The sequence below is a fragment of the Tenrec ecaudatus genome, chromosome X (genome assembly GCF_050624435.1).
Source record: "Tenrec ecaudatus isolate mTenEca1 chromosome X, mTenEca1.hap1, whole genome shotgun sequence".
In the NCBI taxonomy this organism is placed as follows: domain Eukaryota; kingdom Metazoa; phylum Chordata; class Mammalia; order Afrosoricida; family Tenrecidae; genus Tenrec; species Tenrec ecaudatus.
Window position 1 is genome coordinate 75842338 of NC_134548.1, and position 26292 is coordinate 75868629.

Consider the following 26292-nt stretch of genomic DNA (forward strand, 5'->3'; position numbering starts at 1 on the left):
GAGCTGATAACAAGGTCTCAAGTAGAAAGCAAAAGTTTTGAAAATGATGATCGCAACAAATGTGCAAATGTTCTTAACATAATGGAGGTATGTATGGATTGTGATAAGAATTGTATGAGCCCCCAATAAAATGATTAAAAAAAAGAAGCAAGGGCATATTACCAGGAAATACCAGTTCCTAGAAGGACATCATGTTTAGTAGAGGGTCAGCACAAAATAGAAAGAGATTCAAAAAGATGGAGTGACCTATTATCTCCAACAATTGTTTCAAACATAGTGACAATTTTAAGGAAGTGAAAGGGATTGTATTGTGCTTATTTTTTCGGTTCACTCTGTTGTATATCATATATACATATAGCCATTTCCGTTTGCAAGCATCAGCACATTGCAGTGCTCAAAGTTCTCCCCATTGAAAGGATTGCCCTTCACCAATGTCCTTCAGAGAGATCTCAGAAAGGGACTGGAGTGCTGTTGTCCATGCTGTTCAGAATGGCCTGTAAAGCAAGCATGTAATTGCTCTTTCTCAGTCAGCGTATTATAAGAAACTACCCACGGTGCCATAAATACTATAGAGGCAGACTGAGAGGTGGAACGTAATGTGACAAGAGTGAAGTCACTTCCTCATGCAACTTAGTTATGCCTTCAGATTCTGCTGGAACCCAATCTTGCGTATACTTCTTCCATTTATTCAAGGAGTGCTGTTGCTGCGTATGTTCAAATTTGAGAATATGGGAACCATAAAAAACATGATGCCTTAGTGGCCCACAGTTGGGTGTTCAGGTTCTATTAAGGTGCAGAAAAAAGCCACAATCTTGTTCTCAAAAAGGACAGTAGTTATCTTCATAGGATGACAGTGCTTTGCCTAAGATCCTAAGGGTCTGCACTGTAATTCACCAATAGGGGCTTACCAAAGACTCCAGCTACATCAATCTTCTACTGACACTTCAAACACCATTTAAGCAGCAAGATCATATGGCTCTGTTCATTAAACAATGTGGCAGGACCCCTCGTAGTAAATTATAATGTAGTAAAGATGAGGTGATATACTCCTGAAGTAGAATGGTGAAATTATATTGTTGGTCTTACCAGGCGATCCTTTGAAAACAGAATTGAGATAAAAGTATTGGATAGACCAATAGCTGCATACTAGACACCAGAAGAACCAAATTGCTCAAGCAATGAAACCACATCAATAACAAAAACTGTAATTGAAGTTATCACTTAAAAAACATATTGCCAAACAAAAAACAAAAAAAAAACATATTGCCCTTGAATGGATTCCAATTTATAGTGACTCTATAAAGGATTTCCCAAACCGTATAGCTTTATGGGAGCAGACAGCCTTATCTTTCTCCCACAGAGCAGCTGGTGGGGTTGAAACTAGCTAGTTAGTTAACTTTTGTCAACTCTCATTCTTTAAACAAAACAGGTGAGTTAACCGAGGAAGTGGTGGGAAACAGAACTCCTGCATCTTCAAAGTCTTGGCAGTAATCTCTGTAATCCTTCCAGAAATGTGGTATTGCTTTTGGTTTACTATTTTCCTAGATTGAGGTCATCCTAATGCCTTCAATATTGCAATTCCTGCTGGGTTTGTCAGTTACTGAGTATGTTTATTCTAATTAGGCATTCTTTTTTAAATTTTAATTTTTTTATTAGGGGCTCATACAACTCTTATCACAATCCATACATATACATACATCAATTGTATAAAGCACATTTGTACATTCTTTTCCCTAATCATTTTCAAAGCATTTGCTCTCCACTTAAGCCTTGTGTATCAGGTCCTCTTTTTTCCCCTCCCTCCCCGTTCTCCCCTCCCTCATGAGCCCTTAATTTATAAATTATTATTTTGTCATATCTTACCCTATCCGGCATCTCCCTTCACCCCTTTTTCTGTTGTCTGTCCCCCAGGGAGGAGGTCCCATGTAGATCCTTATAATCGGTTCCCCCTTTCCAACCCACTTACCCTCTACTCTCCCACTATCGCCCCTCACACCCCTGGTCCTGAAGTTGTCATCCACCCTGGATTCCCTGTGCCTCCAGCTCCCATATGTACCAGTGTACAACCTCTGCTCTATCCAGACTTGCAAGGTAGAATTCGGATCATGGTAGTGGGGGAGGGGCAATTAGGAAGTGGAGGAAAGCTGTATTCTCCGTTGGTGCTATGTCCCACCCTGACTCATCTCCTCCCTTAGACCTCTCTCTGAGGGGATCTCCAGTGGCCGACAAATGGGCTTTGGGTCTCCACTCTGCACTTCCCCCTTCATTCACTATGGTAAGGTTTTTTGGGTTTTTTTGATGATGTAATTAGGCATTCTTGAACTGGGGAAATCACCACAGTGTAGATTCTGGGAGACTTTGAACCTACTGGATTCTGGGAGACATTAAACCTACTATGAAATGTATGTTAATGACTTTACCTCCATATGCCCCCATTCTGATTGGTGTGCCACAGTGATGTTTTGTGTCTCCTAAGTTAGTGTCAATTCAGATGCAGCATGCAATAATCCCTGAAAAGTCTTATTATTCCTTTTCCCCAGTCACTCTTTTAAAAGTCCCTTTGTGGGGGGCTGAATGGAAGCCCCAGGCCTTACCTTTATTCACTGAAATTGTGAGTCTGTAAATTGGCTCACACCTGAGGTCTAACCATTCAATTCAGATGGCCATTCACTTGACCAAGAATTCTTCTGTTTATACAGATTGAGTAAATAAGAGTCCCTAAGAGTCACACCAGTCTAACGATTGCTTTCACTCTGCTGCCCATTATGGTTACAATATCCACTTTGTCTTTTTGAATAAGTTCCTACCACTCAGAAGTCCAATCGATCTCATTGCAATTAGGTGTTTCGATTCAATTAGGGCTGCTTCCCCTGCTGGATCGGACTTGAGTTAAATAGTAATCACAGCAGTTTGAGGCTGACGTTGAAGCTCCCTTCACAAATTCATTCTTCACTGTTGTGGTAAAAGGTGTGTCCTCCATGTCTGATTTTATGAGTATAACTTGATAAAACCATTCTAAGATGTAAATTTCCCTAAGTAATTGGATCCATTTTTCTTTTTCTTTTAAACATTTTATTAGGGGTTCATACAACTCTTACCACAATCCATACCTATACATACATCAATTGTATAAAGCACATCCGCACATTCCCTGCCCCAATCATTCTCAAAGCATTTGCTCTCCACTTAAGCCCTTTGCATCAAGTCCTCTTTTTTCCCCCTCCCTCCCCACTCCCCGCTCCCTCATGTGCCCTTGGTAATTTATACATTATTTTGTCAAAGCTTGCCCTATCCAGAGTCTCCCTTCCACCCCCCTTCTCTGCTGTCCCTCTCCCAGGGAGGAGGTCACATGTGGATCCTTGTAATCAGTTCCCCCTTTCCAACCCACTCACCCTACACTCTCCCAGCATCGCCCCTCACACCCTTGGTCCTGAAGGTATCATCCACCCTGGATTTCCTGTGCCTCCAGCCCCCATATGCACCCGTGTACAACCTCTGCCCTATCCAGCCCTGCAAGGTAGAATTCGGATCATGGTAGTTGGGGGAAGGAAGCATCCAGGATCTGGGGGAAAGCTGTGTTCTTCATCGGTACTACCTCGCACCCTGACTGACCCATCTCCTCTCCTAAACCCCTCTATGAGGGCATCTCCAGTGGCCGACACTTGGGCCTTGGGTCTCCACTCTGCACTTCCCCCTTCATTCAATATGGTACATATATGTATATATATATATATATATATATATACACACATACACACATATATATATATTTTTGCATGATGCCTTATACCTGGTCCCTTTGGTACCTCGTGATTGCACTGGCTGGTGTGCTTCTTCCATGTGGGCTTTTTTTGCTTCTGAGCTAGATAGCCGCTTGTTCACCTTCAAGCCTTTAAGACCCCAGACACTATCTCTTGATAGCCGGGCACCATCAGCTTTCTTCGCCACATTTGCTCATGCACCCATTTGTCTTCCGCGATCCTATCATGGAGGTGTGCAGTCAATGATATGATTTTTTGTTCTTTGATGCCTGATAACTGATCCCTTCGGGACCACTCGATCACACAGGCTGGTGTGTTCTTCCATGTGGGCTTTGTTGCTTCTGAGCTAGATGGCCGCTTGTTTATCTTCAAGCCTTTAAGACCCCAGTCACTATCGCTTTCGATAGCCGGGCACCATCAGCTTTCTTCACCACACTTACTTGTTCCCCATTTTTCTATGGTATACTAAGGTTGGTTAGGTACTTCAACTTCATTTAATGTAGGTCACCATGCAATTCATGTTTTAAGAACCAACTAAATAAACTATTAAATGGGCGGATGATCCCTCCAGGACCAATGGTGTGAGTGGTGATACTGGTAGGGTAGAGTGAAAGTAGGTTGGAAAGAGGGAACCGATTATAAGGATCTACATGTGACCTCCTCCCTGGGGGACGGACAACAGAAAAGTGGGTGAAGGGAGACCTCAGACAGGGAAAGATATGACAAAATAATAATTTTAAATTATCAAGGGCTCATGAGGGAGGGGGGAGCGGGGAGGGAGGGGAAAAAGAGGACTTGATGTAAAGGGCTTAAGTGGAGAGCAAATGCTTTGAAAATGATGAGGGTGATAAAATAATAATTTATAAATTATTGTGGGTGCATGAGGGAGGGGGAGCGGGGAGGGAGGGGGAAAATGAGGACCTGATGCCAGGAGCTTAAGTGAAGAGCAACTGTTTTGAGAATGATGAGGGCAATGAATGCACAAATGTGCTTTACACAATTGATGTATGTATGGATTGTGATGAGAGTTGTATGTGCCCCTAATAAAACGATTAAAAAAATAAAAAACAAAAAATGAACTATTAAATTCTTTCCAAACCTCTTAAACTGAAACCCTGAATAAGCTATATTTAGTGGGCCCATATTGATAAATTAAGACTGAGTCAAGTTTATATTTCTTAAGCCATTCTCCCACACTCTTAATCATAGTTTCCACACATATTCCTTAGTATTCTGTTGGTACATATTAGAAAAAAAAAACAAGTAGTTCTTTCAGAGTGTAATGCACTTCTTCCTGAGTCACAATTTGTACTTCATCTTTTGAGGCTTGCTGAAACTTAAGTCTAATTATAAGTTTAGAAGCAATACTGGACCATGTGTTTTTGGGGAGAATTCATTAATGTCTTATGCAGTGTCTGTGCCTGGAATTATGCCCTCGGCAATTGTCCAGGTACTGCCTCAGGTGATATATCAGGTAAATCTCATCTCAGGAGCTTAAGAGGGATGGTTCTGTTCGCAGAAGTAATTTGATGGAAGTTAGAGACTCGTGTCTCCAGTTTGCTGATTATCTGCCAATATATCCCAACCAGAAATTCCAGGATGCTACACCCGCCCCCCGCTCCTCCCAACCAATGCTTTCACATTAACTTCAGAAACCACCCACGTTTGGGAGTTTAATTGGTTTTGTAATTCTTTTGGTTTACTATTACTAGTCTTTGATTTACCATTGGTTTTCAGCAATCTCAGTTCTGTTACTGTAACAAAGCTTTCTTTTAGGGCACAATTAGAAACGTAGAGAACTTTCATGTGACATTTGGAACGTGCCAATGAAACCCTGTGCTCATCTCCTTGACAATGTGACAACAGAAGGACCGGCCGGTCAAGATTGAGTTGAGGTATGCTGCCCTCCTATCTTTCAAGAATTATGAACCCATTCCAGGTAAACCCCCTTTATTTTTCAATTGGACACATGCACGCGAGCAGACACACACACACACACACACATCAAGAATTAATCATGGAAGCATCTTTTTACTCCTTTTATTGAATTCCATAAATATTTTCATAAGGCTTTGTGTCATTACAATATCTCTCTTCGTTGTTGTTAAACATTTATTGTTGTTTTTTAAACACACAAGTTTGACACTTGTTTGACAGAGTCAAATAATCATATAGAAGAAACAAAAGAATAAATTGGCAAATGCAGAGCAGCAGGGGTCATCAAAATCACTATTACCCATCCATCCATCCCAGCCCAGCCCTCTACCCCCAAAGCACTAAAAGATTACTATTTGGCTTCACACTAGAATTTTTGGAACTCTCTTGTTGCCCTCCTTATAGATCAATTAGAGATATACACATAGAGAAAAGGATAGAAAGGGAGGGAAAAAGAGAGAGTGGATCTTTTTGTCAGGATCACCTTTTAGCAGGTACCAAATATACTAGCAACCCTTTTGGAGAGCAAATCCTGGCCCCCATGGAGTTGCGGAAAGAAGATCTTGGGAACATGCAGAAATGGAGGAGAGTTAGAGTTTGTAATGTTGGCAATGTTTTGAGGACAAAGAATAAGTTGGTACCCTGAACCAAGGTAATAGGGTCCCCTTTAGGTTGCTGTCCACTGGTCCACTTTGTGACTAAAAGCTGAGGAACCACTTCAACGGGTGGCAAACTGATTTCTTGTTGTTTTCACAACTCATTGACATATTGTGATGCCATTTGGTTGAGTAGACGAGAGGTGGAAAGCAGTGAGTGCTATCTCTGTTACTGGAGCTCTGGGTACAAGTCCTGTGAGGAGGAGCTTTTGTCCAAGATATGTTTGGACTGATAAGCTTAGGAATTATTCTAAGCATTCCCTCCTGGTGTGCCTTAGCCCTGGAAAAAAACAGGTCATGGCTGATCCTAGGAGGAAGAGTAGAAAGGAGGAGGGTGATATACACTCAAAGAAGACTTGCAATGCTACCTAGAGACTCTGATCACAAGCTGGGACACTTTAGTAGTCTGAATGCTTGGCACCAAGCCCCTTGCCAAGACAGCTTAATTAACTGAGTTATGTAAGGAGCACTAGTGCTCAGTCCAGAGCCACAGACTTTTGCCAAGCTCAGCTTGGGGCGGTGGGGGGGGGGGGGTTAAAGAATTTAATTGAAGCTTAAACTTGTCATTTGATTTCTACAAAGGAAATATTCCCAGGCTGGGCATGGCCTGGTATGGTTCAGGAGGCATAGCACAGTAACCAAACAAGCTATGCTTAATAAGCTGGAATTATTTCATGATGAACTATTTTTATGGGGTCTAAGACCCAATAATATTAAGACCTCTCTTAGCTCCTTTGTACTCCATACTACTTGCTAATCAAGGTCTCTATATACCCACGTGGTTATGTGGGGAAGAGGAATATATACTACTGCACTTATAGTGAGCTTGCCTCTTTATGGGAGAAATTAGTTTGGCCCAAGTGTGAAACTTTCGAATGTGAACCTGAGGACAGTATCTTTGCTTCATACCCTTTCACTGCAGGAAAAAGTGTCCTGTGTCTTTTGTTTCCTTGCGTCAAATGTCCTTCGACATGAGGATGTTGGAAATAGGACCTTCTTTGAGAACCAGAACTACTTTAACTTTGTCAACACCAAAAATTCTTCTTTACTGGGAGAACAGGAAAAAGAAGGGAAAAAGTAAGGAAGGAGGCAGGGAAGATTATCCATGCAATCTATTAACAATTGGAGTGATAGCTACTGCACGTATATATCTGGTGCCAAGGTTGTCTCTTTTTTCCTGTAATAGGCAACTTTCAGTTTTGGACTCTGTCCAGGTTAATAACTGGAAGAAAGTTGATGATCTTGGTCAGGTGGATTCTGTCTTGTATCCCTCCTTAGACACCGATCAGTGCCATCCCTAACAAAACAAAATAGAAAACACCTGCAAATGGCAGCAGAAACGACTGTTCCTTGGACTGCTTGCTGTGGTGAGTACAGCCTTAAAAACCTCTTGGTATTGGGGACCAGTTAAATTCTTCCTCCACGAGGCTTCCAGTTTAGATATGCTTCTGGGCCAGGGAAGCCTTTCAACCAAAAGCATATTCACAAAATAATTGGTCCAAGCTATGCTACCATGACCTGCCAGTACAGCAACATGGAGCCCCCGATGCTAAGCAAAGAAATAGTTCAAAACTAGAATTTTCCATGAACAGAAGTCCTTTCCAGTATCATTATGTTCCAACACTCCTTTGTTTCTGTTTTATTTTGATCCCTACACAACACCTAAAACACAGTGAAAGCAGTATAAATACCAAGTAGTTATGTCACAGGGCACAACAGAGCATGTCCAGACGGGCAAGACTTAGGACAGAGGATGCAGGGAAAAAGCTTGTTGGGGCAACTGCAGAGCTTCAGGAACATTTGCAGATGGTCAGCTGAGGGAGAGGAAAAAAGGGATCCCCAGTGAAAAGTGAAAGTGGGAAAAAAGAAATCCCAACTCCCCAAACTCCACTACATTAAATTAAATGAAAGTCATCAGCATCAGTATCATCAGGAAAGAAAACCCAATACAAACACATCTATGGTAATAATGACAAGTCAACGAATCACTCACAAGAGAGCAAATAGATTATCTCAACAAGAAAAGGAACAATTATAAATGTCTTTTTTTAAATGGAAAGAGGAGATAAACTGGGTAAGAACTCAAAACTCTTTAGAAGGGATGAAATATTTGGAAGTCATTGGTACCTCTTTCTACTAACTACCAACTTCACCTCCCAAAACCAACAGAAAACGTTTTTGGTCCTTCTCTCTGTGTGTGTGTGTGTACATACACTCAAGGGTATGTGTGTTTGTGTGCATATATGCATATATATACATATATACTTCTACATACACACATTTCAACAGTGCTTCTCTGAAAAAAGATCCATCTATAAATATAATTTTATTTACTTTATTTTAAAATTATCTGACTCCCTCCAGGTATTATTTTTTGAAGGGGGTTAACCTGCTGAAGTTTTGCCAGAATGGTGACTGGCTGCGCTTGGGTTCGGTGAACTCAAAGACCTGCGACTGAACGATGCCATCGGGGACCAGGTATTGGCTCTGGTTTAATGGGTCTTGCGGTGGTGGGTAGGAAGGAGGAACTGAGCGGGCAGAGTTGACACCTAGAGTAGATTAGAGATCAAAGGGAAAGGGCATAAGTTAGGTAGTAGCAAGCAACTTCTCAAATTACTCAGTGACCACGTTGGGCAGACAATTTAAGGCCAACTATTATACAGTAGGAATTGTAATTGCAAACCATCCAAAGGAAGAATTCCTGTCTTTAACAGATTTTGGAATGGTGTGACCATTACCAAAACATTACAACTTTTCCATCTAATAAGATATCACTAAGAAACTTGGTATGCTGTCATGCACCATTTTACAGATAAGGAACAAGATGTAGCGAGAAATGTCCTAACCAAGGTCATATGATAAGTTAGTGGCAAAGCAAACGCTATAATCCGTATTCTCTGAAGTTCCAATCCAGAGCTCTTTCTAAAAGCTTAGTCTCTTATGCAAAGCTTGCTCCCTCCTTAACTCCTTTTGGGAGTGTCAAAGGAGTCTGATTAAGAACCACTGCTGTCACAGCAGACATTTAGAAGAAAAAAACTTTCTAAACAAATGATTCAGGGTTTTACCTCTGGTTGAGAGAGATGACATGCACACTTAATAGGGCAAATGAAATGGATAGTGAAGAAAGCAAATTCACCACCAGCAGTTATGATTTATGGAAGGCAAGGAAGACTTGGAATCTACATGAGACCTTTCAAAGGGAATAGCTTCAATAACACGAAGATGAAAGACCTAAGCTTTTAAAGCTATATTAACAGTTTTATTGAGATATGATTCATGTACAATAGAATTCCCTGGTTTAAATATGCTAAAAAGAGTTGTGTAATCATCATCACAATAAATTTTAGGACGTTTTCTTCATTCTTGCACCTCTAATTATTAGTGTGCCATTTCCTCCCAACCTCCTTGTCATAATCCTAAGAAACTACCATATATACTCGTGTATAAACCGAGTTTTCCAGCACATTTTTAATGAAGTTTTTGTGGTAAAATTAAGTGCCTCGACTGATATTCGAGGCAGCTTATGCTCGAGTATATACAGTATTAATCTAGTTACTATCTCAGTAGATTTACCTCTCTTGAATTTAATATGAACAAACAAACACACAAACCCCCAACAATTACAACAAAATAAAACAGAAAAATCTCAATTGAAGAGAAAGCAGAAGATTAATAGAAATAAGAACAAAATTAAAAATGGGTCAAAAGGGAAAACAACTGAGAAGATGTTCAATTCTAATCTAACTATATCTGCAGTATTCAATTTTCCAATGAACTCTGACTGCTAGTAAGGCTATTCCCATCTCTGCTCAATGGTCAGAGGGGAGTCACTGAAGGTTTGATCCATGTGGGGACTCTGCAAATGAATTTTTCACTGCCATCCAGAGTCTTTTGCAAACTGAGTAACTGGAGTCTAAGATCTAACTGGATAATCAGAATCTAAGATAAAATTTCATCTTTAGATTTTGGATTTTATTATTTATAATCCTTGGATCAGAGGGACTCATGTGCTTCTTCCCTGTGGGCTTAGCTGACACGTAGATGGCTACTAATTTTAAGGTAAGACTTTAAGACCCCAGGCATTATTCTTTCTGATAGCTAGGGGTCATCTAATTTCTTCACCACACTTTACTACAGCACGCACATATTCAGTGATCCCTTCATGATGGCAAGTATCAAGTCGGGCCACAGCATAAGAACAAATTGTATTTAGGTTAGGGTTTTGAGTTAGTTAGAGTTCAAAATTCATTCATGTATCTGTGGTGTCCCTGGTCCATTTTATAAACATCATTATCATTTTATTGGAAAATATTATAAATAATCTTCATGGGACATATGGCAACTCTATTAAAATATTAATTTAGCCAATGGTATACAACTTAAAATACAGCTGAGAAAAGGAATGTATATAATTATAAGACAGATTTTTAGGCCAAAATACATTGATTATGGTCTTGTACAGATTTAAAACTTAAGTGACTGGACATTCTTTACATGGACAATGAGCATTGAAGATATGGCAAATTTTCAATATGCTCACTCACTAAGAACTATGCCTGATGGATTAAGAAATTTCATAAAAAGCAAAGAGAGTATGACCATAGCAAATATAGGATCGTAATAATTTGTCAATTACTGAGCCACATCAAAGCAAGAGATTTGAACATGACTTCCATGTCCACAACCTTGGGACAGCAATCCTCTGCTCTTTTTAACACTAGTGCACTTCAGTCTTAAGTCAAAGGGACTATGTGTTCCTTTAATTTGCTACAAGTATGTATATGGTAAAGTCCAGTTCACTCAGTGGGCTTTCCGAAACAGAATCTTCTGGTGTGACTAATGGAGGATGTTGTGTTCTTCAAAAGGACAAAGCCTAATGCCCCAATTGTCTATAACACGCAACCTGGATCACAAAGGGCTGGATAGAAACTCAGTCAAGAGTACCTGATTAGGAATGTAATACATGATGTATTCTATCATTGGGAGGGTCTAGATAATGTTAAGCATTTGTCCCAATGGCAGGTTGCCCCTCCTAGCTTACCTACCAACAGAAGTGAAATCACCTTCTGTTTGACAAACATGCTCACCTCACCTCTGGATTTGAATTTCCATTAGGGTTCCCTGGGCACCCTTTGGTGATGGATTTGGGGTGACATATGGAGCAATATTATATCTCAGGAATGATTGGTCTTCTCCTTGTCCCTTCAACACGAGAATCGGACCCAAGTTAAGGTGAGGGCCACTCTGACAAAGTGATTTTTAAGATGTAAAATGGAGGACATATGCATGAGGCAGGCACATTGCCTTGTTACTTGGGAGATCAGACTAGAAGATTATATGACTTGAGAACAGAAGTCTGCCTTTATATTGGTGTTTATTTTTATAATAGTGGTCTCACACAATATTTGTCCTTTTGTGATTGACTAATTTTGCTCAGTATAAAGATTTCCAGGTCCATTCATATCATGAGATGCTTCAGGGGTTCATCAATTTTTTTTGTAACTGGGCTTTTATTGGTTGTTTTAAGATGGGAACAGAGATATTATGAGCAATTGTACACAATTCTTAATGCATGTACCAAAATCCTATAATGGAATGTTTTCTAAATTCCAGTGATTTTTACAGCTTTAAATTTGGGGGCAATTTTTAAAAAGAGGTTGTCAAGTACTATTATCTTCAAATGTTGATAAGCTGTTACATTTTAAGCCCCACTAATTCACAATTTAGTGCCACACAATACAAACTCAAAGGTTGAACCCTTCACAGCACATAGCAAAATTATTAGGCAATTTGGATGACCATGACAAAAGGTGTTACAGAATGCACACAGTTCTGACAAGAAAGCCATGATAGAATGGTTTTCAGACACAATTTCTATTTAAAAAAAACCCAACAACATAGAAACAAAATTTTAAATGCTCAAGTCATACAAATGCATGACAGTGACTCCAAATTGCCATTAAGTATGTTTTGTATAAGGGATACAAAAACTACCCGCAGCCCATGGAATGAATGTTGACACCCAAGACAGTAAATCTTCCCCAAAATTCAACATCCCACTATTTTCTAGTTGTACCAAAAATAAACAAGTAAATGGTATCAGAGTTATATTTACTTAATAGAATGAGTTTAGGAGTTTGTTGTCCCATTCTATATTTTGGAAGAATTTTGAGAATTGGTGCTGACTTTTCTCTGAACACTTGGTAGAATTTCCCTGTGAATTCATTTGGTTCTGGGCATTTTTGGTTGGAAATTTCTTGATGACCTTCTCTATTTGTTGTTGTTGGTATGATCTGTTGAGGTTTTTAACATCCATCTGCATTAATTTGGTAGATGGTGTATTTCTAGTTATTTGTATATTCGTTAGGTTAACAGACTTGTTGGAGTACAGTCTTTTGTAGTAGTGTGCTATTATTATTTTTATTTCATTTGGATCTGTTGTGTTGTTACTCTTTGCCTTTTTAACTCTATGTATTTGCATATTATCTTTCTTTTCCTTTGTTCAATTTGCCAGCAGCTTGTCAATTTTGTGAAAACTTTAAAAGAATCAATTTTTGTCTGGTTGATTTTTCTATTGTTTTCTGTTTTCCAGTTGATTTATATCTGCTCTTATCTTTGAGTTCTGTTCTTCTGTGGTTTGAGGGTTTGTCTTGTTACTCTTGTTCTAGTTGCTGGAGATGATGTGTTAAGCTGTTGATCTTTGATTTATTCTGTTATGTGTGTTGCTTACTATAAATTGTCCTCCGATAAATGCTTTTGCTGTGTTGTTGTTAGGTGCTATCGAGTTGTTTCTTAACCATCAAGATGCTATGCACAACAGAATGAAATGCTGCCTGGTCCTGCACCATCCGCACAACAGTTCCTGTTCCTGCGCCCATTGTTGCAGCCACTGTGTCAATCCATTTGGGTGAGGGCCTTGCTCTTTTTTGCTGCCCCTCCACTTTACTAAGCATGATGTCCTGCTCCAGGGACTGGTCTCATCTGATAATATGCCCTAAGTATGTCCGATTAAGTATTGCCAACCTTGCCTCTAGGGGACACTCTGGCTGTTACTTCTTCCAAGACAGATAGGTTGTCCTTTTAGCAGTCCATAGCACTTTCAATAGTTTCCTCCAGCACCACAGTTGAACTGCATAGACTCTTTTTCAGTCTTCCTTGTTCAATGTCAAACTTTCACATGCATATGAGACAATTGAAAATACTATGGCTTGGGTCAGGTGCACCTTAGTCCTCAAAGTAAGTGAGTGCTTCCAGTGCTTCATAAGCTTGTTGAAACATTTCAATTGGTATTCCAGCAATTCATAGGGCCTTGCTTTTAGTTAATTCTTTCAGTGTAACCTCTAACAACCATTAGTCTGTTGTCCATTTCTAAAACAATTTCATTTCAAGGATGTTCCCTAAAGAGAACTATGTAATATTTAACTTTTATGGATTGGCTTTTTTTCATGCAGCAAACATAATTCCTTGAAGATTCAGGGTCATTGTCACATACATCTTTTTAAACTAATATTAATATTCTGTTATATGATTATACCACAGTTTATTTAATCACTCACCAATTAAAAGATAACTGGGTTGTCTCTTGTTTTCACTATTATGAACAAAGCTACTATAAGCAGATTTTTGTGTGAAACTAAGTATTAATTCCTTTATGATAAATTTCTGGTAGTTAAATTCTAGATTGTGTGGTAGTTATGCTAAAAAAAAAATCCCAACAACGCACTGACATCAAGTTGATTCCAACTCACAGAACTCCTATAAGACAGAGTAGAAATGATCCTGTGGGGGTCCAAGACTATAACTCTTTACAGGGTAGAAAGCCTCATCTTTTTCCAACACAGTGGCTGATGGTTTAGAACAGGTCACCATGTAGTTAGCAGCCCAATACATACACAGTACATCATCAGGATAGTTTTAATGGAAACTGTCACCTTTCTAGCCTAGAACTGAACTCATTACTATGTCAAAATAATCAATAATTAAAAAAATCAATAATTTATTATATTAAAAAGGCAGAATTTACCTAAGGGACAAAGTTTATAAGGCTAGGCAAGAAGGGATAATGGAAACAAGAAATACAAGGAAGACGTAAGATAAGTGATGGTACATTGAAGGGATTGCAATGGATAAGATGAAATAAAATGTGAATGAATTAATTATTAAAGGTAAAACTGATGATATGTTCTATATACCTTTATATAACTCAAATAAAAAATTTCAAAACCAGAAAACTAAAGTTACATGGAGACTAGTAGTTCAATGGATGAATGGATCACATCAATATCAGTCTCCAACACCAAGACCAAAAGAAATAGATGGTTCCTGGCTACTGTTATCAAATGCTCTGAAAGGGATCACATTAAAAGGTCTTCGATAGAATAAGAACAAATGGGAAGCAAATTCAAAATTATACAAACAGTCATGCTACTGCAACTGGTAGAAGTCCTGAGACTACAGTTCTTAGGCCTGAAAATGAACTCACCCCCATGGCTCCATGCTTAGTCAAATAATAGATAGGTCTATAAGGTGGGGGGGAGAATAACATTAGGGAAGTGAGCACACCTTCGAATAATCTACCATTTGAGATTAAAAGGTCCTTACCCAAGGACAAAATTCCTAAGGGTTAGAAAGGAAGGAAGAATGGAAACAGGAAACACAGGGAGGGCATGGGATAAGCTCTGTGGGGATTGCAATCAATGAAGTAAAATAAAGTATGGTGAATCATTGAATAAAAACTACTGTTCCCTGTAAACCTTTACCGAAATACATATCACTAGTCAAAAAATTAATTTGGGATATTTTTTTAGAGATATTCTGGGTTCTCTGTTATTATCCACTAACCTACTGTGTCTGTCTATTCTGCCAGCAACAGAGTCTTTAGCTTGTTTCTATAGCTATATAATAAGTACTAAAATCAAGTAGTCTGAGTTTTACTACTTTACAACTTTATTCTTTTTCTTCAGTCTTAATATCTATCACTCACCCTGGACTACAAAAGTGTTGAAGACTAGAGGTATAAATAAAGGAGGAAAGTCTGGGAAGTTTGAAATGGAACACTTCCTTTAAAGACTTTAGGGTTACTCTTACAGGGGAAACTTGCTCATATGAACTGTGGTTAGGTTTACAACCGAGTCTAAAGTAATAATCTGGAGACTAAAACCGTGGAGAAGGAAGCTGGCTTAGAGGCTTTTGACGAACAAGATGACTTGTTTTCTGATTTGCTGCTTTGTGGCTGTTTCTTTGCCTGAAGTGTTCCCAGTGAAGAGACAAATTGTATTATCTTAATCGTTGTTCAATATTTTACTTCTTTGGGTTCTAATATCCTTTTGAATGGTTACACAGAACTCAGACAAAATCCATTATCAAATGAATTATTAAGGATGTTTTCAAGTTGCAGTGTCAATGAGAAATGCTCTTGATAGTTGTTTACCAGGACATGTAACAAAGTTTCAGACCTGCTAATAAATGCCCACAGGGGCATACCACTGTCCTGTAAGCCTCTACCTGAAGACATTTCATTCAAGCTCCAAGAGACAGCAAACCCAGCTCCCAAAATTAAGTGCTCAGAGGCACTCCTCTCCATTAAGCCTGAGCCCAAAGGCACTCAGTTCCACTTCTGAGGGTCAGCAAGCCCAAATTCCTGAAGCCTCAGCCCAAAGGCACTCAGGTCTATTTCTTTGGGTCAGAAAGTCCAACTTCTCCAATTAAATGCCCAGAGGCACCCTACACCACAAGCCAGCCTTCTGCACACAAACACTCATCATAACTTGCTTCATGGGTTGGAAAGTCCGTCACTCTGTTCCAGGCTCTGGCTCCTGGTTCTGCTGCTGCTCCTCTGATCTTATCGCTGTCATCTAGATCCAGGAAGTTCACTGCATAGGAATCCTGGATCCAGAGGACACACTCCATTCCTGGCTCTTGCTGGGATTCCTCATCCTTCGTCTCAGGGGGCTCATTTTATACACAGCAGGGTGGCACTCCAAGGAATCCTGGTCATAATTACTTACAGATGAATCCTATCAGTATTTTCCCCTACCTTCCCACCAAACCCATGCAGGTAAAGGTCATTTGGTGGGAGTTAGGAATTTGGGCTAGAAAAGACACATGAAATAATTCACTGCCCCTGCCGGCCACCTTGAGGTCCTTCTAGCCCTTATCCCTTTCATACTGAAGGATTAACTCACCCCTTCCAATATTTTATCTTTGTGTATGTGAACACACCCATGAGCCCTGGTGATGCAGAAGTTATATGTTGAGCAGAGATCTGCATAGTCGGCAGTTCTAAATCACCAGCAGCTTCGAGGGAGAAAGACTGGGCTTTCTATTTCCATAAGCAATTACAGTCTCAGAATTGACTTGAAGGCAGTGAGTTTGGTTTATTTATTTATTTGAATACAATCATAAGAGATTGTAAGTCAGGCACTTCATGGTTTTATCTTCCCTCATTTTAAATATTCAAATTTTAAATGATCTGTTCCCTAATAATCCAGTGCTGAGGCTTGATGTGATGAGTGTTTATTTCTGATTGGAATTTTGGCCATAGGCATGCAAAAGGAAATTTGAGCTGGGGTAAAGAATCACTATGGAGACAAGTATGGTATGAACAGTGTAGAAAATTGGAATCACAGAGACTTAAGAGGTGAAAGCCTCTAGGCTTTCACCAAAGCGAAACAAACAAAAAACTTAAAAAACAAAAACAACAACAAACCTCAAAACTACTTGCACCCTGGGATTTAGGACTGAAATACTTTGATGGGAGAGGAAGCAAAGGGTGGCCACTCAAAACTGTGGAAATGGCAGTCATTGGACATTGGGTGGAACCCAGGGCTTAGTGGATGAGGATTGAAAGGGAACCCAGAACCACTATATATAATACCCCAATACTTCCCCTTGCAGTGATATGACAGATTTAAATCTGATAGCCAAGGATCGGCACTTATAAGAATTGATATGGAACAATTTTCCTTAGTATCAATCCCCATGCTCAGGGTAAACAGAGCTCAATCTATTAAGAAATCAATCTGTACAAAGCAACAACTCATAGATTGCAGATTGCAGTTGTACTATACTTACATAAATGCCTCAGATCAACAGTATCTTAAACTATATATCATTTGAAAATTATTGATGCTATACCCTTATACACCAGGGTATTTGAGTGACATGTTTTTCTTTGTTTGTTTTTGTTGTTCTTGTTTTGTGTTTGTTTAGTCATACTACGACTGCCAAAGTAAACCAGAGTTCTGCATAACTTGTGAGCAAGCAGATGGATGATGGGCTCCCACTTAATTCTAGCCTTAATCCAAGAACAATTAGATCTTATAACATGACCCTACTTAATACTTGCCTTTGCAAAATGATCACTGAAAATAAGGGCGCTACAGGAAAATTTGATGAAGAAAGCAGATGGTGCCCGCTATCAATTGGAATAATGTCTGGGGACTTAAAGGTTTGTATTCAAAGAAGCAACCATCTAAGTGAGGCATCAACTAAATCCACCAGGAAGAAGCATACCACCCTGTTTGATCCACAGACAACAAAATCTAAATACGATGAAGGGAAAGTATCAGAACTTAAATTGTGAACACCCAATTTGTAGTAGGTTATGGAGGACAGTGGGAGCCCAAAATCCATCTGCAGACTATCAAGTCAGATTAAGCCTCTGGCATATCCCAACTCCAATCACAGGCAAAGGACCCACCCAAACAGCTTTACTATCAGACAGAGATTATTGTAAACTTGATTATGGTCGGTCGATTGAAACTTGGTCAATTGACCTCTCTCTTGACCCAACCTGAATTTTCTCTAGGCTGAAGTATTTCTCATATCTTCCAGGACAGAAATTTCTCTGGCCTTTTAAATATTGATAGCAATCTTTTCTTTATTATGCTTTATTTTATCTTGATCTTTGTATTATTTTCTTCTTGACATTTTTTATTGTTTCTGTTGGGTTTCCCAGTTTGTGAAGCACAGAAGGAGTGGGTGGATAGGGACAATAACTGATGGAATGACTTACTAGGGATGTAGAGGAGGAAGGGTAGGTGGGGAGTGGGATAGGATTTGGGGAGCAAACAAAGAATGCAGGTGCGGGGATGGAGCAACAGAACTGATTCTGATGATATATACACAAGTCTTTTTATAAGAGATTTAAGCATGGAAGTGTATTGTATGTTAATATTATATCAAGGAAACTACTAAAAAAAAGAAACCAAACTTGACCAATTGTTACCCTGGGTGAAGGAGAAAGAGTTGTTGCTTATGGAGCATAGAGCTTATGTTAATAGTGGTGGAATAATTTGGAAAAGGATATTAATAATTATTGTACAACATGAAGATGACACAGAATTATACATGTAAAAGTTGTGGAATTGGAGAATGTTTTCTTGCATATATTTTTGCTTCTGTTAGAAAAAATAATTACATGAATAACAAGGAAGAGAAACATATTCTAGAATTGAATGCGGTGTTAACTGTATGATTTTCTTTTACAATGATTGCATTATTGAATTGTATAACATGTGGATGAAGTGCTAATAAAATTGTTAAAAAACAAACGAACAAAACTGTCATCAAGTTGATTCCAACTCACAGTGACCCTATAATTTCAGAGTAGAACTGCCCCTGTGGGTTTCTGAGATTGTAACTCTTTACAGGAGTAGAAAGCCCCATCTTCCTCTCTCAGAGCGGCTGGTGGATTCAAACTGCTGCACCACCAGGGCTCCCACAACAAATACATTTCAGCTAACATTTCCTTCTGAACAATTTCGGAGCTTCTCACAGGGTTTTCATACTAATACAGATCATTTCTTTACTGACATTTTCTCCAGATTGCTCACAATACATTCATGTTTTCATCTGCAAAAGTGGCGTGACTGTAAGAAAATTCACATTTCCAAGATGATAAGAAGAGACAATGAGGGGTATGCGAAAGCAAAATTAAAAAAAAATATATGAAAGGAACATTATGTTTAGCCAGAAAGGCCCAGTTAGGTATTCTGCTTAACTCGAAATTCGATATTCATAGGCATTCATTAGCCGCAGTCAAAGGAAATGTCATTAATGAAGGGTGTTTTGTGTGTCTGCTGGAATTTCAGGCAACTGTAATCTGATCATTTTATGTCGACTAATTCTGGATCAGAAAGTCCACTAAAAAAGCATAAGGAAGGACCTGGGGAAAATGAAGTTAAATTTAGATTGTCCAGTGTGTTAGTCTGGGTAGACTAGAGAAACGAATCCATAGACACACATATGTATATAAGAAAGAGATTTTATATATAAGAACAATTGAACATTGATAAAACATCCTAGCCCAGTCCAGATCAAGTCCATAAGTCCAATATCAGTCCATATTTCTGATATCAATCTATAAAGTCCTCTTCAGACTCAAGAAACACATGCAATGACGCTGAATGCAGAAGATCACAGGCCAGTGGGTAGAAAGTATTTGGATCCAGTGTCATTTGAAACATCTCAGCGCTGGCATCTCTGTAGCTTCTCCGGCTTCCAAGGTCTGGTTGCATCCATGTGGCTTGTCTTATGCAATGTCTCCCAGGGAGTAGCAGAGAGAAAGAGGCGTCTTCCTCCTCCAAGGAGGAAGTACCAGATTTCCCAGAATTCTCAGGAGAAGGCCATGCCCACAGAAGTCTCATTGGCTGTCTCCAGATTGACAGCCTAGATTCCATCCCTGCACTCTTAATCCTTAAATTGACACCAGATTAGGTGACCACCACACCCACCCCTGGGGACAGTAACAATGGAGCAGTACCAGAAACCACAATTGAGGTACAGCAGAAAAGCAAACTCTTATTTCCTAGCACAGGATGTCAGCAGAACACTGAGATGGAGAGTAATGATCAGTGTACTCAAAGGTTCAGAATCACTTCACCCTGATGATCCCATTTCCTCATGAGGAGGGAAAAAGAGCCAATATGCCAATATTATCAGGATAGTCTAAAACAAACAAACCAATTTTCATTGATTGATTTTGACTCAGTGGTGCTGTAGGCAAGGTAGAACTGTCCCTGTGAGTTCCTAAGACGATAACTCTTGTGGAAGTGGGAAGCTCTCTTTTTCTTCTGCAGAGCTGCTGGTGGTTTCGAACCTCTGATCTTGCAGCTAGAAGCCCATCATATAACCACTCGCATTCAAATCAAGTGACTGATATCAACTAAGTTTGTTAATAAACAGAAGGCACTTTATTCCCTTTGTTCAGCTAGGCACTGCAGTTTCATTCTGGTTTATGAAAAAGATAGAATAAAGCTTAATTTTAGATTCAAATGAATTTTCCAAGTATTTTTCTTTTTAAGTACACGCATTCCTCCCTTATCTGCATGGTTAGGCTCACTGAGACCTTTTTCTTCTCACTTTCCACACCACAGCAAATTTGAGCTGAAAGTCCTCAGACAACACAGGAGATGAAAACGTTGTTCAGGTGTCTGCTTGTTCCAAGCTGCCTGCATGTCTGTCTGGAGGCAGTGGCCCCAGAAGAGTCTAGCCTCATGTGTCCCCAACTGGTAGGAAAGAGTGGAGGGCAGGTTAGCCAGCTTCTTGGCTGCTGCCTGAAGAGTTTCATCAAAGGCTGCTCCACAGCCCATGATTCTAAGCCTACAGACTCATTAATGCTCAAAATAGTAAGATTTTTGAGGTTTCATACTTTAATAAAGGCAATAAATGAGGAGTATATACATTTTAGCTTATGCTTCAAAGAAAGAGAGAAAATGAATATCTGAGTCTTGGTTTAGCTTGATGTTCTCTATTTTGATTTGGGATGCCTGACTTGAAAGTCAGCTGAAAACACATGTGGAACACATTTATTAATAAATTATACACATTTATTATTGTCTATGTCTAAATCAGTGTTTTCCAACGTAGGTCTTATCTTCCCCTGGGGACTCTGGAACAATGAGGGGTGAGCTGTAGAAGCAGCTTCTTACACTTTATCCTGTGTTATTTATCCTGTAGTACATTCTTAATCATCAGGGCAGCACTGAAAAGGGAGCAGTGGGCCAAGTAGGTTTGAGAATTTGTGCTTTAAATTTCTAGTAAACTTTAGTTTCTCTCTTGCTTTTAGTAAAAATAAGGAAAAATAGAGGTTCTTTGACCTCCCCGCCCAAACCTTAAGCCATTAAGACTATTTGTCACCTGTAAGTAGGGGAATTTGGGGACTTGAATATGCCCTTTCCAACCTCACTGAATTGCAGCACTGTAATAGTCATAAGAATATGCAAGCACATAGACAGACTAAGGGTTTCAAATATCACACAGCTAATGAGTGAGACTTGGAGGTGAAGACAATTTTACCTCTTTGTTTAGGGACTTTTCTCACAGTCATTGCAGCCTGCTTCTTCTGGTTTTCAGAAATTTCAAAGCCTATGAGACAGAAATATATGGTTCATTTATGAGAAACTTAAATCCTCCACTGAATGCGTACATTAGAGCAACTTTTCTAGAAAAGCAGTTTATCAAGATGGAACAAAAGTCTAGGATGGGGGGAGGTCATTCTATTTGACCTACTAGTATCCTTTATCGAAATTTTACTAAGATAATTAGACAATGAGACAATAATTTAGGCATAAAGATACATACCACAGTATAGAAGGCAAAAATTATTGAAAATATGACTTGAGAAGCTGTTGTTAAATAGAGAATGCTTAAACAAAGTAGGATGTAAAATATTCCATAACATTAGCATATTTCATAACCAAAAGCAAAAACACAAAGGAAATAATGACTCAAAAGATTAGAGCAATAGACAGAGAATATACCAAACCAAACTCACTGCCATTGAGTCGTTTCTGACTCATAGTGACCCTATAGGACAGGGTAGACCTGCCCCTGAGAGTTTCAGAGACTGTAACTCTTTACAGGAGTAGGGAGCTCTGTTTTTCTCATTCGGAGCAGCTGGTGGTTTCAAACTGCTGACCTTGCAGTTAGCAGCTCAATGCATAATCACTACACCACCATGCTCCTAGAACAGAGAACACATATACAGATAATAAAACGTTCAGAAAAATTAAATAATAAAATAGAAAAATATTAATTATACTCATTAAATAATTAACAGAAAATTTCCCTAAAGACACACCTGTTGAAAGAGTCTTGCTATGTCCAGGCAGTATTGGAATATATACATATTTTAACACCTAGATATATACTAGTGAAATTCCTAAACTTCAAGGCAAAAGAAAAAAAATTCCAAGCTTTAAAACACATAAAACAGCTTATTTTAAAAGGAAAGAAATCACACCTATATAGTAAAACCTGCAAAAGCTAGAACTATTGTAAGGTGGAAGCTTATCAGAGAAGGAAAACTCAAATATTTTTACTAAAATACTGGTAGGACTGTATTCTGCCAAAGGAAGAAAACTTGCAAGGTCTGGAAAAGCAAGACAGTCCTGTCAAATTCTGGCTTTCACATATTTCACGGTATCAAAATTATTCTGAATAATGCCTGAATAAAGAAGAAATTATAACCAACATTAAATTACTTAAAATGAATACAAAGAACATTTCATATGAAAATCTTTGGAGTATAGGTAAGGGGATACTAAAAAAATAGTCAAAGGATATAACTAGGCAACTCACAAAAGAAGTATAAAAAAGTATATAAATGTTCAACATCACTAGTTGAGAATAGCAAACTAAAACAAACAGATACTACCCAATGAGGGTGAGGATGTGTAGGAATGAGTAACTATAAAATCAAGGTGGAAATGTAGATTTTATAGCATTCCTGGAAATTAATCTAGAAAGTCTATTTTAAAATGAATTATTCATAACCTCCCACTCAGTCATTCCACATAGGCTGTCTATCCTATTGGAATAAAATAAATATGTAAGAGATTACTTACATGAGAGTTTTTTACAGTAGTATCTATAGTGGGATCTGGAAAACGGAATTTCCAGTAAAAGAGGAATTGATGCTATTTAATATGGAATATTATATAGCTATTAAACAAGAAATGTTATGGCCTTATGATGTCAATTTGGTTAATTATTGTCCTTGCAAATCTAGATGTTGCTATGAAAGTATTTTCCAGATGTAAGTAAAGCCCCTAATAAGTTGACTTTATTGTAAGGGAGATTATCCTAAATAATCTGGGTGAGGCAAACTGAATTTGTTTTAGACCTTAAAAGCAGTCCTTTATGCTTCCCCAGAAAAGAACATTCCTTCTGTGTACCAGCTCAAAGCATACTCATGGAATTCCATCCTGCTTGTGATTTTCCCTTTCTGACTACCAGTAAATGACAGCTTTGGCCATAAATTTGAGCTTGCCTATAATCTTCCATTCCTTACTGCCTCCCCTATTGATTTTAGGATTCTTTCTCAAGACTTACATTACCCTTCTTTTCTTCTAGATATAAAACTAGATGTAAGGAGTCCTGGGACAATGGTACCAATGTAGGATCGTCCGTGGGAACAGCTCTTTGTGGGATAGCTAGATTTGTGGGTAAGGTAGCCATGTCAGGGACTGTGACATGAGACTGGGTCTTATAGCACACAAGAGTTCTTTTGTTGGTTCTCACACAGAGAGCACAGCTGTGCTTGTCATGTATGCAGTCCCTTTTCACAACAACCACCACACTTTGAATCCCTTGCAATTGCAGCAGCAATTCCGGTCACCTTCCCCCTCTTCTCCCTAATCCCCACTTTGGTGACTCACCAGCATGGGGAAATCTCAAGGGACAGTCTATACATTGGTGACAAGCCCTATCCAAGGCCCAGTTCCCACCCCGAGTGGCTTTTCAAAAAGAAACAAACAAGCAAATAAATGACTCTGACTAGTTGGAGAGAGATCCAGCACCACAGAAACATGGGACTGTTGAGATATGCAACACAGCAGGCTCCAGGAGGTTGGTAGAAGTGTTCCTATTTTGTTTTGAGAAAAGAAAAACAAATCTCCTCACTCCCACCAGGGGAAATGGAACCTGGCATTTCCGGGTTTCTTGGTGGATTCCCTGCCGCAGGCTAGATCACCCTCTGATCAGAAGCACTTCTTCCCTGGAGCATCCACTATAATAGCCCTTTTACATCCTATGTCTACATGTAAGGAGTGGCTAGTTCTGAGTTTGTACAGGAACCCACCAGTATAAGCACAATAACTGAAATACTGTACTCTACCTACACAGATACTGTACCTACTTAATACATAGGGTTGATATGAGACTATGGTAGACTCTTTATACCCCTCCCATACAACCATAATAACCTCTGGAACCTGTTCCCTCCACCTTAGCAACATACAACCCTGTTTCATATACCAAGTAAAATCTCTCTTGATCAACACATTAAAATAAACACAAAACTTTATCTAAGGGAAGGCTTCCTATGACTAATACCACCACTTAAAACCTACTCCTGAGCACCAGAACTCCCTCCTCATTTACACACACTCCCTCCTCATTTACACACAATAGTTTTCACAGCACCTATGTGATCCTCCCCTAACCTAAGAGCCAGGCACTCCCCCTTACACATCCCAGGTTACACTCTATCATCAGCACACCCAAGATGTGATGCAAGCAACAGCCAACACTTGCAGATACTGTAAAAAATATAGAGAAACAAAAGTCAGTTACTGAAGATTGCCCAAATATGATGGTTGACACAGAAGAAACAGCACTTGAACAGCCAGTGAAAGAATGCTTGAGAATATTGCTTATGCCCTATAGAAAATTAGGGGATCAATCCTGAAAACAAATGAAAAAATAGAAATACTAGAATATTCACACTGAAGGGAAGTCCAGTAGTTAAGGAATAACAGCAGAAGTAAACACAAAGGTGAATGATAACAATAAAATGCAAGAAATGGAGAATCAAATCAGTGATCTCGAAGATAACCAGGCAGAATTCAGCAAACAAGAGAAACAGTCAAACAAAAAAAAGCCAAAAAATGTGAAGAACACCTGATAAGGATGTGGAATTCTATGAAGCAAAACAATATTTGAATTATTGGGGTTCCAGAACAAGAAGCAATAAATAAGCCTACAGTTAAAATAGTAAGGGAATTCATGGAAGAAAATTTCCCTAATATCACAAAGGAGGAGACAATAACCATTTAGGAAGCAGAGAGAATACCAATTAGATTAAGCAGGACTCCCCTTCCCCCAAAAAACCCCACACATCCCAAGACATATAGTAGTCAAATTAACCAACTTTAAGGAAAAGGAGAGAATCATGAGAGCAACTAGAGAGAAACAAAGCAGTAACATAAAAGATAAAAAGATAAGAATAAGCTTAGACTTCTCTGCAGAGACCATGCAGGAAAGAAGAAACTGGAGCAATGTGTTCTGAAAGTTGAAAGACAACAATTGCAATCCAAGAATTCTTTATCCAGCCAAGCTATCCATCAAGTTTGAAGGAGATATTAAAGTTTTCTCTGATAAGGAGTAATTGATAGAATTCATAAAAACAAAATCAGCATTACCAAAAATACTTTGCAGTTCTTTAAGGCCAGAAAACCAAGAACCACCACACACAAACATGAGACCACCACAGGGTGTAATACCACCAGAAACCAACACACTGAAAATAGTATTCCATACATTACAGATCCAATGGAGATACAAAGACAACAATAAACTCCTCACACACACACAGACACCATCCTATAAAGTAGAAGAGAGGAAGATATGAAATACAAATAGTACAAGATGAGACCAACTAATCTACATTCAGATTTAATTAAACTGAATGTTAATGGTTTAAACGCATGTATTAAAAGACAAGCGGTAGTAGACTGAATTAGGCAACAAATCCACCAATCTCCAGCCTTCAAGAGATACACCTCAAACTCACAGACAAAAATAGACTGAGAGTCAAAGGATGGTGAAAAATTTACCAAGGAAATGGTAATAAAAAAATCAGGGTGGAAATAATATTCTCTGACAAAATATACCTCAAGATACATGACATAATAAAATAAGAATGGGCATTAAAT

General features: G+C 38.9%; 1 protein-coding gene across 5 annotated transcripts in view; it reads right to left on the reverse strand.

Annotated features, from left to right (window-relative positions):
* Window positions 1–5811: 5811 nt before the first annotated feature.
* Window positions 5812–26292, reverse strand: part of ARHGEF9 (Cdc42 guanine nucleotide exchange factor 9) — a 317960-nt gene continuing 297479 nt past the window's right edge. For 3 of the 5 annotated variants that reach the window (XM_075539602.1, XM_075539605.1, XM_075539600.1), the window contains 2 exons: window positions 21653–21721; window positions 5812–8901 (listed from right to left, as the gene is read on the reverse strand). In XM_075539602.1, coding sequence (XP_075395717.1) covers window positions 8720–8901; window positions 21653–21721 — 251 coding nt within the window. In that variant the 3' untranslated portion in view covers window positions 5812–8719. Of the gene's footprint in view, window positions 8902–19647; window positions 20585–21064; window positions 21339–21652; window positions 21722–26292 lie in introns of those variants that run through there. The other 2 variants (XM_075539604.1, XM_075539603.1) reach the window with 2 other exon arrangements.